The sequence below is a fragment of the Ursus americanus genome, chromosome 13, assembly GCF_024610735.1.
Source record: "Ursus americanus isolate L20-20 chromosome 13, mUrsAme1.1.p, whole genome shotgun sequence".
Classification (NCBI taxonomy): domain Eukaryota; kingdom Metazoa; phylum Chordata; class Mammalia; order Carnivora; family Ursidae; genus Ursus; species Ursus americanus.
Genome location: NC_142139.1, coordinates 29867147 through 29878902, shown reverse-complemented (window position 1 = coordinate 29878902; position 11756 = coordinate 29867147). Strand labels below are relative to the sequence as shown.

At 40.7% G+C, this 11756-nt stretch overlaps 1 protein-coding gene across 1 annotated transcript; it reads left to right on the top strand.

The window, feature by feature from the left end:
• The first annotated feature begins 236 nt into the window (after positions 1 to 236).
• On the top strand, positions 237 to 5451 carry NDUFC1 (NADH:ubiquinone oxidoreductase subunit C1). Its single transcript, XM_045798947.1, has 4 exons — positions 237 to 380; positions 910 to 1013; positions 3705 to 3784; positions 5301 to 5451. The coding sequence occupies exons 1-3, from the start codon at positions 314 to 316 to the stop codon at positions 3762 to 3764; spliced, it is 231 nt and encodes a 76-aa protein (XP_045654903.1). The 5' UTR covers positions 237 to 313; the 3' UTR covers positions 3765 to 3784; positions 5301 to 5451.
• The last annotated feature ends 6305 nt before the right edge of the window (positions 5452 to 11756 follow it).

Sequence of the window (11756 nt, the reverse complement as noted above, 5' to 3'; positions counted from 1 at the left end):
TAGCAAGATTTTAGTAAATCTCTTGCGTATCCTTGGGGGAGGTGCCTGAAATTCTCACGGGACAGTGAAGTGGATAAACTACCTCTTTCCTCCTTTAATCATTTCCTCCCAAACCCCATTTTACAGACAGAAGGCTGAGACGAGGAGAGCTAGAGTACCAGGCAATAACCAGGATTCTCGAGTTAACATCTTTTCTTAGCAGCGCGGCTGGGTAGCTGGCGAATCCCGCACTTCGTTCCGCAAGGGGGCGCTCGGCTGCGCGCCGACTTCAGGGGAGACGCGGTTGCGGAAAGGCGGAGCCTTGCTCAGCAAGATGGCGCCGCCCGCGTTGTTGCGCCCGTTCTCCAAGCTGTTGGCTCCTACCAGGCTCTCAAGCGGCTGTGAGTGTCCCTCTCCGCTCAGGCCGACCCGACCTTCCTGTCTGCCACTACCAGGGTGAATCCAGCCCGCGGGGGCAGGGGGCGTCTGGGCCCGGGCCCGTCCTGTAGTGACCTTCGCCGGCCTGCGTCCCAGATCCCAGCCCTGACTCTAGGTTCCCCATCACCCGCCGCCGACCCTTCTCTTAGTGCGGACAGCCCTTGGTCTCTACGAATGGACTCTACCCGCTGCAGGCTGGGTCCTGCAGACCCGCTTGGGGCCGCTTCCCGCCGACTCCGGAGTCATCTGAGGCTCCGCAAAGCCAGTTTACGAGGCTTTGAGGGCGTCCTGGAGGACAGGGGCGGCTGGGTCTGGCTGTGCCGGTGGCTCCGGGGGAGTTAGCTTGACCTCTCTGAACCTCTGTTTCCGTAGCTGTTTAAGGGGGGGAGGGAGGGATGGAAGGCAGAATTAAATGCAGTAATACACACGTAAATGTTAAGTTTTTCAGTACAAGGAATATGTTATCGATTTACAGACACTGTCCGCTTTCAGCTTCCGCGCGATCGAAATTCTACGTTCGGGAGCCACCACATGACAGACCTGACTGGCTGAAAGTTGGACTGACCTTGGGCACCTCCGTCTTCTTATGGATCTATGTGAGTTTTTACTCCCTTGATGTCGTGCGACCCCGACACCGTGGGGAGGAGAAATGTCAGTGTGAGATTGTTGCTAAGCAAATCTCCCATCCAATTGGATATTTATGTAATTGCTAATTACATAAGGGAAATCCCAAAGACAAACAGAAATATTAAGGATTTCAGCAGCATCGAGAAAGTACGATGAGGCCGAAACTTACGTCATTCATTGTTAATGAGCATGGTTTTGTGATGAATGGCAATTTTACTATTAATTGTCCTTTACTTGCTAATGAAGATGGAGGCTGGTTGGGTTTTATGAAGACACTTTTTTTCAAATGCCATAGGGGACAAACCATCAATGGACAAGCTATACAAATTAAGTCCCCTAGACTTCCAGAACATAAGATTTTAATCAATGTTTACGTAAATACATTGTTGGAAATTGTACTTAGTATGTAGCAGCTTTTTTTTTTTTTGTCTTTACAGTATGCCAAATGCTTTACATGTAAAAACTCACTTAATCTTTTCAACAACACTGTGTAGTAGGTACTATTATTGTTGACTTTTTATAGATAAAGAAAATGCTTGGAGAAATTAGTTTGCTAAACCCAGTTCTCCCTGACTAAAGAATTACAATATAGACCATTGTGAAATACTGCCTCTCTGTAGATAAATTTTCTTGAAGTTGACTCAAAGTCTGTGTGCTATATTAGTATTTATTTTGTTTTGTATCTAATGGGTTAGAGGCTTTCTCCACTGCCTCCCACCTCTAATTCTTAGATCTCTTATTTTGGATTTTCCCATTAAAATGGCTTGTTGATGGGGCACCTGGGTGGCTTAGTCATTAAGCATCTGCTTTTGGCTTGGGTCATGATCCCGGGGTCCTGGGATCTAGTCCTGAATTGGGCTCCCTGCGCATCGGGGTGCCCACTACTCCCTCTCCCTCTGCCTGCCACTCCCCCTGCTTGTGCTCTCTGTCTCTGTCAAATAAATAAAATAAAATCTTTAAAAAAGAAAAAGTCTTGTTGATAAGGAGCAAGAGATGTCGAAAGTCATTTACAGCATAACAACAACAGTAACTAATCCTTTTTAAAATAATATTTGTCATAATGAAGTTTTAATTTAAAATTTTCCCCCAAAAAATTTGATTGCTACTGAGAACTCTTACTGAAATTGGATCTTTGATTGCAGCAAATGTCACCCCATATCAACCATTGTTTTGGTTGCATATTCTGTCAGACAGTGGTCCTAAGAAAGTGTCTATCTCCCGTGACATCTAATTGATACACATAGTTGGAGGATGGGGTTGGTCACTCACAGTATCATAAAGATAGAAGTATAACACACCCAGCAACCAGCTTAGACCTCATTAATAACTCAGTTCTGGTTGATTGTGTTGGTTTAGCTCCTCCATGGTAAGTTATTCTATTACATTAATTACCCACTGAATGAAATAATTTATGTGGCAGAAGTTGAATTTAAACTTATAAGGGGGGGGGGGCGCCTGGGTGGCTCAGTTAAGTGTCTGCTTTGGGTGTAAGTCATGATCCCAGGGTCCTGGAATCGAGCCCCGCATCAGGCTCCCTGCTTGGCGGGGAGCCTGCCTCTCCTCCTCCCACTCCCCCTTTCCACTGCTCGTGTTCCCTCTCTGTCTCTCTCTGTGTCAAATAAATAAATAAAATCTTTAAAAATTAATTAATTGGCTAATTAATTAAACTCGTAAGGGCTGCCTTCTCAAATTTAGTATGTTAGATTGAAATGAACTAGTATATACCATTCATAGTTTTTGGACTTGCACCTCTAAGCCTTTTATTTTTAACTAGAATAGCTGTAATATTTTTTTTTTTTTTTTTTTTTTGCTTTTCCAACTTTGTTTAGAAAAGCAAATCCAGGGACATCTCAGTGGTTCAGTTGGTTAAGTGTCTGCGTTCAGCTCAGGTCATGATTCCAGGGTCCTGGGATGAGTCCCTGTCAGGCTTCTTGCTCAGCAGGGAGCCTACTTCTCCCTCTGCCTGCTGCTCCCCCTGCTGTGTGCGCTCTCTCTCTTTCTTTCTCTGTGACAAATGAATAAATAAAATCTTGAAAAAAAAAATAAAACTCTCTTTAAAAAAGAAAAGGAGGGGCGCCTGGGTGGCTCAGTCGTTGAGTGTCTGCCTTCGGCTCAGGGCGTGATCCTGGCGTTCTGGGATCGAGCCCCACATCAGGCTCCTCCGCTATGAGCCTGCTTCTTCCTCTCCCACTCCCCCAGCTTGTGTTCCCTCTCTCTCTGGCTGTCTATCTCTGTCAAATGAATAAATAAATAAAATCTTAAAAAAAAAAAAAAAAAGAAAAGGAAAAGAGGGACACCTGGGTGGCTCAGTTGGTTAAGGGTCTACCTTCAGCTGAAGTCATGATCCTAGAGTGCTAGGATTGAGTCCCATATCCGGCTCCTTCCTTAGCAGGGAGTCAGCTTCTCCCTCTGTGTGCTGCTCCCCCTGCTTGTGCTCTCGCTCGCTCTCTCTGACAAATAAATCTTTAAAACAAAAAGAAAAGCAAATCCAGGTCCCAGTGCCCCCATGCCCTCCCTCACCTCTAGAATAGTTGTAATTCTTTTAATCTATGCTTATTCCTCTTGTATACCTCTTTAATATCAAATATAATTTCATTGGTTAGCCTCTTTAAGTTGCCAGGAAGATTACATTTCTAATTTTAATTGTTACCTACTTCTAGCTCATCAAACAGCATAATGAAGATGTTTTAGAGTATAAAAGAAGAAATGGGTTGGAATAAACTATTGAAATACTAATATGGTAAGTATGCAATTTTATAGGATTAATTAATTATGCAAGTTAATTTGACTTCTTTTTAAATAATGTATTTTGGGGGTTTTTTTGTTGGGTTTATACTTTTTTTAAGGTGTTTTTTTTTTTTTTTTTAAATTAATCTCTACACCCAATGTCAGGCTCAAACTCAACCCCGAGATTGAGTTGCATGCTCCTCCAGCTGAGCCACCCAGGCACCCCTATTGAGCTTGTACTTGTTAGCACTGATATTCCTGTCTGTGACAAATTTATGAATTTTAATATCTTATCTGAAGCATCTCTCAGCATAATCATCTTTTAGCATCATTTTTAATCATTACGCTTTGACCGTGTTCAAAAAAAGTTGTGTTTAAGAATGAAACTAAAATTGGGACACCTGGGTGGCTCAGTTAGTTAAGCATCTGCCTTTGGCTCGGGGCGTGATCCCAGGATGCTAGGATCGAGTCCCGCATTGGGTCTGTCGCTCAGTGGGGGGGCCTGCTTCTTCCTCTGCCTGTCATTCCCCCTGCTTGTATGTGCGCGTGCATGTGTGCGTGCGCACTCTCTCCCTCTCTTTCTCTCTGACAAATAAAATCTTTAAAAAAAAAAAAAGAATGAAACCAAAATCATATCATTTTTGTAAATCTAATGGTATTCTACACAGTGACTTTATAACACCGAAGACAAGTTACCATTATTTGTGTATGTATTTCTTAATATCAATTTGTCATAAATGACACCTGAGTGAGTGTAAATTCCAGAGAACAGAAACCCTGTCTATTTTATTAATCATAATGTACTCAGCAAATTGCTCAGTGCCTGGGCCTACTGGTAATTTAATATTTGTACAATGGATGAATGTATAAGGGCAGTAGATTGGTAAATCTTTTACTGTATGACCATTTCATTATGATTGTCACTACAACTAACACCCAATTGGATAATTCCTAGTAAAGTCTAGCTGTGAACAAGATACTATACTCTGCATGCTCTGTGGTTTAAAAGAAAGAGTGTATTTTATATTTATATATATATGTATATATATGCACACATAGTATATTTCTGAAAATCCTTTTAAAGAAATTCTATATTAATCCTTTTGTAAAATAATAAATCACTTATAAATCTTAGCTTTCATGGATTAGTTTGATTAAAGTAGGTAACATTAGTAATCACTAGCATACACTTTTTAAAAAATATTTAACAACTCTCAAACTCAGCCCTTTAGGGTTTAATTATCCAAATTTTTCATTTCTTTTTTCATATTAATATCACCTTGCTCTCACTACTTTGGTCAGCCAGTCAAGAGATAAACATGAAATAGATATGCTTTTGCTACTATCTTCTAGGTCACATGAAGTATTTTTTGCTAAAACTTGAGTAAAATGAAGGCTTGATACTCTTTGTGGATTTGTTTTCTAGACTTTCCCAGATTCTCTAAGGTGAATTATTCAGAATGGTCTAATTTTAATATTATTTCTGCTGGTTAATGCTATAGTTCTCGTTTTTTTTCTCTTCATTGTAGGTATGCTCCATATAGTGATGATACTGGTTCCTTTGGATTCACCAATCTGTTGAGTTGTAAAATGAGAGAAGAAATTATATGTGAATGTATGTCAAATCAGCGTTTGTGTTTTGCATCATTAAATGAAAAAATAATACTTCTGTATTCTTCAGATTGTATGTGTTGTGACTATGTAGAAAATGTCAGTTCTGAAGTGCATCACCAGAAGTATTTTGATGTAGAAAGTACCATCTGATAACAGGGTCACTGGTAATTAAGGACACATCGGTAAGAAAACTTGTTAAGGAGATGGATTTAAAATCACTGCTGAAGGATTTACTCCTTATGTCAACTTTTTTTTCTCCTCGTATCAACGTTTAATTTCTATTCCAAATATTCTTGAATGTGTCAGGGTGATAGAACTACTTTATTACTCAAAATACTAAAGAACCCAAATACTGTTTTCTTCTAGAGAAGCCGTTCTGGTAAGTCAGAAAGGAAAGGTGAATCCTTTACTTTTATTTCTAGTGTGTTCTGACCCCATTTCCTTGACTTTGAAGGATTGTCGTTTGGATGACTTTTGTACTCTCCAGTTACAGCACCAGTTTGTTATTCCTTTTTGAAATATGACTTGGCAAACTCCTAAGAAAAGGGAGAGAGGGTTAATAGACACAAAATTCATTTATCCCTGATTAAAATCCTTTCTTGTGGGAGAAAAAGAAACTTTCTTGTGTATCAGCTAGAACTTACTTATGTGCCACTTCCTTCACTTGTGAGTTAAACATTTAGTGTATCCCACATTTGAAAATTCATTATTTACGTCTCCATTCTGATGTTAAGTGAAAAGACAGCATTGGAATTGGTTTTGTGTGTGTTTGGGCCTGTGGCCAACACTTACTCTGGGAGATTCACGGCCTGATAACTTTCGAAGTCACGTCTGAACATAAATTCAGAATTAACATTATTTCAGATTAATTATTTAATGCAAATTCAGTGAAAAGCGAGATATAATAGTTACTATGAACTTTTGTTAGTTTGGAGCTGTAGCTGATAGAGTTGGAAAGGACCTTAGGGGTTATACAGACCAATCTCATCAATTATACAAATGCAAAAACCAGAGGTGAATGATTTGCCCCCAGCACTGTAGTAGATACGCTGGATTCCAAAGATGACTGCCGCCTACTCTTTGGAATCTGTGCATGTTAGATTAAACGGCCAAGGGGAATTAAGGTTACAGATGGAATTAAGTTTGCTAATCACTGTCTGACATTTAGAGGGTGAGATTATCCTGGATTATTTGGTTGGGCCCAATGAAATCACAAGTATCCTTATAAGTGGAAGGGGGAGGCAGAAGAGTGTGTCAGTGATGTGATGTGAGAAAGACTCAGCTGGCCATTGTTAGGTTTGAAGGTGGAAAGGGGCCAAGAGCCAAGGAATGGAAAAGTCAAATAAATTCTCCCTTGGAGCCTCCAGAAAGGAACACAGTCCTGCTGACACCTTGATTTTAGCCCAATGAGAAGTGTGTTGGCTTTCTCACCCAAAAAAACAAACAAAACAAAACTTGTAAGATAATAAATTTGTGTTGTTTTAAAACAGTGTTTGTTGTAGCAGCAGTAGGGGACTAATGTCCTCACATGGTAACAAAAAACAAGAAGTCAGGTATCAGCTCCCAAATCAAGGCACATTCCACTAAAAGAAACTTTTAAAAATACAGCTCCCAAAAGGGAATTGAAAACTCCAAGACACATGAAATTCCAGAAACTGGTAACCTCAGTTGAAAATAAATTATAAACAATATCAACTGTATGTCAGGCCTTGCAAACATAGCTACCCTGTGCGGACTTTCATCTTGACTATGCCTGTATGACTCCAGGGGGAGCCATTCCTGAAGACCGGGCTGTCCAAAAGAACTTTTCTGTATTGGTGGAAATGTTCTGCTATCCACTAGTCCCATGTGGATATTGAGCATTTGGAATGTGATTAATGTGACCGCATTTTGAATATTTCATTTTCATTAGTTTGAATAGCTGCATGAGGCTGGTGGCTGCTTTATTGGATAGCACAGATGAAGATTATTTTTTGAGTAACCTAGAGTTGTGCATATAGTGGCACTGGTGGAAATGATTTCTAAGTTAAATACTGAAACCTAACTCAAACTGTGTGAAGCTAAAAAAAAAAAAAAAAAAGTTATGAGCATGCAGAGTGACCCACAGACACCAAGAACAGGAATGCACCTGAGCCCAGTAATAAGGGGTCTGGAACTCAAATGTTATCAAAAATCTTGCTCTTAGCCCTGCTACCTAACTGCTTGCTTTCTTTTCTTTCTTTTCTTTTCTTTCTTTCTTTCTTCTTTCTTTCTTTCTTTCTTTCTTTCTTTCTTTCTTTCTTTCTTTCTTTCTTTCTTTCTTTCTTCTCTTTTTCTTTTTTATTTATTTGACAGAGAGACAGCCAGCAAGAGAGGGAACACAAACGGGGAGCGGGAGAGGAAGAAGCAGGCTCCCAGCAAGGAGCCTGACATGGGACTCGATCCCAGAATGCTGGGATCACGCCCTGAGCCGAAGGCAGACGCTTAACAACTGAGCCACCCAGGCGCCCCTCTAACTGTTTTCTTTACACAATTTTCTTTTCTAACCCAATCCACATTGTAAGAGGCCACAGTCAATAGTTCCTAGATTTACATCTAAGTTGAAGAGTGTAGTTGGACTGAACAAGAATCATTCTGACTCTAAATTCCAAAGAGGAACTGTGGCCAAATTATGGTTTCTTTAGTAATAATGTAGGAGAGTTTCCATAAAAAAAGAAGGTGCAGACAAAATCCTTTGTCAAATAGAGTCAAGATTTTTATCAGATCAAAATCAGGGGCGCCTGGGTGGCTCAGTGGTTAAGCATCTGCCTTCAGCTCATGTCATGGTCCCAGGGTCCTGGGATCTGCCCTCAGGTCATGTCACAATCCGGGGATCCTGGGGTCAAGCCCCAGTTTGGGCTCTCTGCTCAGCCTGGAGTCAGCTTCTCCCTCTCCCTCTGCCCCACTCCTCCCCCCCCCCACAATGTTCTCTCACTCATTCTCTCAAATAAATAAATAATTTTTTTTAAAAGGTAGACCTTTTTTCAGATTTAGTACCTGTGAGATAGTCATTTAGTTATTCATTCATTCATTCATTCATTCATTCATTCATTTTTCAGTAAGCTGTACACCCAATGTGGAACTTGAACTCACAACCCGGAGATCAAGAGTTGCATGATCTTCTGACGGAGTCAGCTAGGTGCCCCTAAATTATTTTCTTAAGTTGCCATGGAAAAAACAGGCTATATAAACTCAGTTTCAAGTATAGGAAGTAATAGGTTGAATTGTGTCCCCCCAAAAGATATGTTGTAGTCCTAACCCTCAGTATCTCAGAATGTGACCTTATTTGGAAATAAGGTAGTTGCAGATGTAATTAGTTAAGATGAGCTCATACAGGCCTAGAGTGGATCCTTACTCCAATATGACTGGCATATTTATGAGAAGATAGACACACAGGGAGATGACCTCCATGTAATGATAGAGGCAGAGACTGGAGTGATGCATCCACAAGCCAAGGATTACCGACAAACTCCGAAGCTGGAAAAGGCAAGGAAGGATTCTCCCCTACAAGTTTCAGAGTGGGCATGGCCCTGCTGACAGCTTGATTTCACACTTGGAGTGCCCCAAACTGTGAGAATCTATTTCTGTTGTCCTAAGCCATCCAAATTTGTACAGATTATACCCCAAGGATTTAGTGTTAAGAAAAACAAAGCAACAGGGTGCCTGGATGGCTCAGTCGGTTAATCTGATTTCAGCTCAGGTCATGATCTCAGGGTCCTGGGACCTGCTCAGCGGGGAGTCTGCTGCTCCATCCTCCTCTATTCCTCCCCCCACTAGTGTTCTCTCTCCCTCTCTTAAATAAATAAAATCTTAAAAAAGAAAAAAAGCTTTTTCTAACTTTTGTTGGAGCCCAGAAAATCACTTAGTCTTTGAAAATTGCTTTTAATTTATAGCACTTAAACCTTGAGTAAGTATGATTAATATTGCCAGTAGAGGACCCTTACAGTATGTTTTCAAGACTAATATCTTCTTTGTCAGCAATCACGATTAGGTGGAGTCCATCTTAGGTAAGCCAAATTGTCCCTGACCCTTGATTCTTGTTTTCCCAACCAGACCAAGAAAAATGTCAAGGATGTGCTCAAGGGCAGTATTATAAACAATGTAACCAACAGCTGGGAAATTATTGTCTGAGCTTCTCAGTCTTCTACAGCAAAGACCTATGTTAAAATTCTCTTGCATTTGGGAGAAACAGCTTGCCACAGAGTGAATTTGACAACCCATGGGCATGTCCTCCCATGTCCTATGGGAAGTGTTTCACCAAGATGTGAAGAGTTTGCCATCAAAATGAAAAGCCCCATATTCTACAGGAGCAGTAGAATGGGTAGAAAATTCTCTTTGATCCAAGAGACATTGAGCTTGGGGTGCCTGGTTGGCTCCGTCGGCGGAGCGTAAGGCTCTTGATTTCAGGGTTGTGAGTTCAAGCCCCACATTGCACACGGAGCTTATGTGAAAAAAAGGAAAAAAGAAATGCTTCGAGCTTTTAACTAAGACGAATACGACCTGGAAAGTGTCACTCTTTAACTCACAGTTCCTGCCTCTCCCAGCTGGCATGGCCACATCCAACCTAGAGGACATGATAGGCTCCCCACTAGATCTTACCGTATGATAAGAGAGTGGAATACAATGGATCCTGTCCTGTGTGCATTGAAAGGCAGCAGAATATGGTAAAAGGAACCTTGAGCTCCAGCTTGGGCTGGAAGTCAGAATCTTGCACTGCCTCCTCCAACTAGGGGAGCACATTTCATACCTAATGTGCTTTAGAGTTCACACCAACCCTATAAATAAAGGAATTGTCCGTATTTTACTCAGACCAGTTAAATAGACCAGGTATCTGGCTCCCAAATTCATGCTCTTAACTATAGTACTATACTACCTCAGTTTTTCTCATATGTGTTATAGGGGTAATCAGCATTATCCAATATCCCTTGGGATTGTTCAGAGGATAAAGTATAAAAATAGATGAGACAATACTTTGGGAAAAGCTTTTAAAGGCCTGTATATGTGTGTTATGCTTGCATTGTTTAAACCAATCAGTTTGCATTGTTAAAACTAGTTTGGTTTTAACCAAAGGCCTTAGATTACATTTATTATTAATATCTGATCAGAGGTTTGTGATCATTTGCCCCATTGATGGTGGGCTTGGTACCTACCTCTGAGAAAAGATGTTGGTCCCATGTCTCATGTACCTGCAAGTATAACAACCGTATGATAGCAGAAATTTTATCTTGTTCATTGGAGAATGCCTTGGAACAGTGCCTAACATAATAGATACTTGATAAATATTTTTGAAATAAATTATAACAATCTCCGGCATCTAGCATGGTCCCAAGCATCTTGTAAGCATTTTGACAGATACTTAGAGTTTAACTGACTGAGATTGGGTGGCTACTATGCAACCTGGAGGTGATCTGGAAGAACTCAGACTACACCCAGAACGAGAATACAACTGGATTCCGAAAAGGAGCCTTGAACAGTGTCCTAAGAGCCACCATCATTTACAAATATTTACTTGGAAAGAATCCTTTTTAGGGGAGCTTCTAACGCATTAAATAACGGTATAATTCATACATTAATTCATTTAAATGCATTCACTTCCTCTCCCTGGCAGCCAAGGAAAAATTCATCCCCAAGTACACCAGGGAATGAAAGAGCCATAGTGGAAGGCCGATTTGGTTTGATTTGTCCATTACTCCTAGCTGCTAGCAGCTCATTAAAATTCTACACCCCAGGGAGATAGCCCATGTCTAGTTGCCAGAGATGTATACTTGATGCTGGTCAAGGTAGTAAGTGCACTAACCCACATTTTACTACTTTCAGGACTACCAACTTGGTGGAGGCCTAGCCCCTTCTTGCACTGCTTGGAAATCTAAATTTGATGGCTCATTAACTACAGATTACCTAATTGCTCTTATTCAAGTGTTTAATCACTAGGGATAGCTAGCTACTCTGAATATCAAAAAACCAGTTCTTTTTTTTTTTTAGGTTTTATTTATTTATTTATTTATTTATTTATTTATTTATTTATTTAAGAGAGAGAGAGCACAAAGGGAGAGTGAGAAGGAAAAGCAGACTCCCCACTGAGCAGAGGGCTCCATGCGGGTCTCGATCCCAGGACCCTGAGCCCATGACCTGAGCCAAAGGCAGACACTTAACTGACTAAACTTCTAGGCACCCCTCAAAAAACCAGTTCTAACCATTGACTTTGGGTTCTTCAAGTGGGAGTATGTTAAATATTACTAGAATTGGGCGCAGAAGTAGAACCTCCGAGTAGTGTTTATTCACATAGCAAATGTGCAGATGTGCCTGTATCATGCCAAGAGAACTTGAAACTAGAAGAACTATGATCATGTCCT

Excerpts from the sequence above, each read along its gene's own strand:
- NDUFC1 (XM_045798947.1), top strand. The coding sequence starts at position 314 with ATGGCGCCGCCCGCGTTGTTGCGCCCGTTCTCCAAGCTGTTGGCTCCT. Across the intron at positions 381-909 it reads TACCAGGCTCTCAAGCGGCT|CTTCCGCGCGATCGAAATTC; the intron begins GTGAGTGTCCCT and ends GTCCGCTTTCAG. Across the intron at positions 1,014-3,704 it reads CCGTCTTCTTATGGATCTAT|CTCATCAAACAGCATAATGA; the intron begins GTGAGTTTTTAC and ends ACCTACTTCTAG.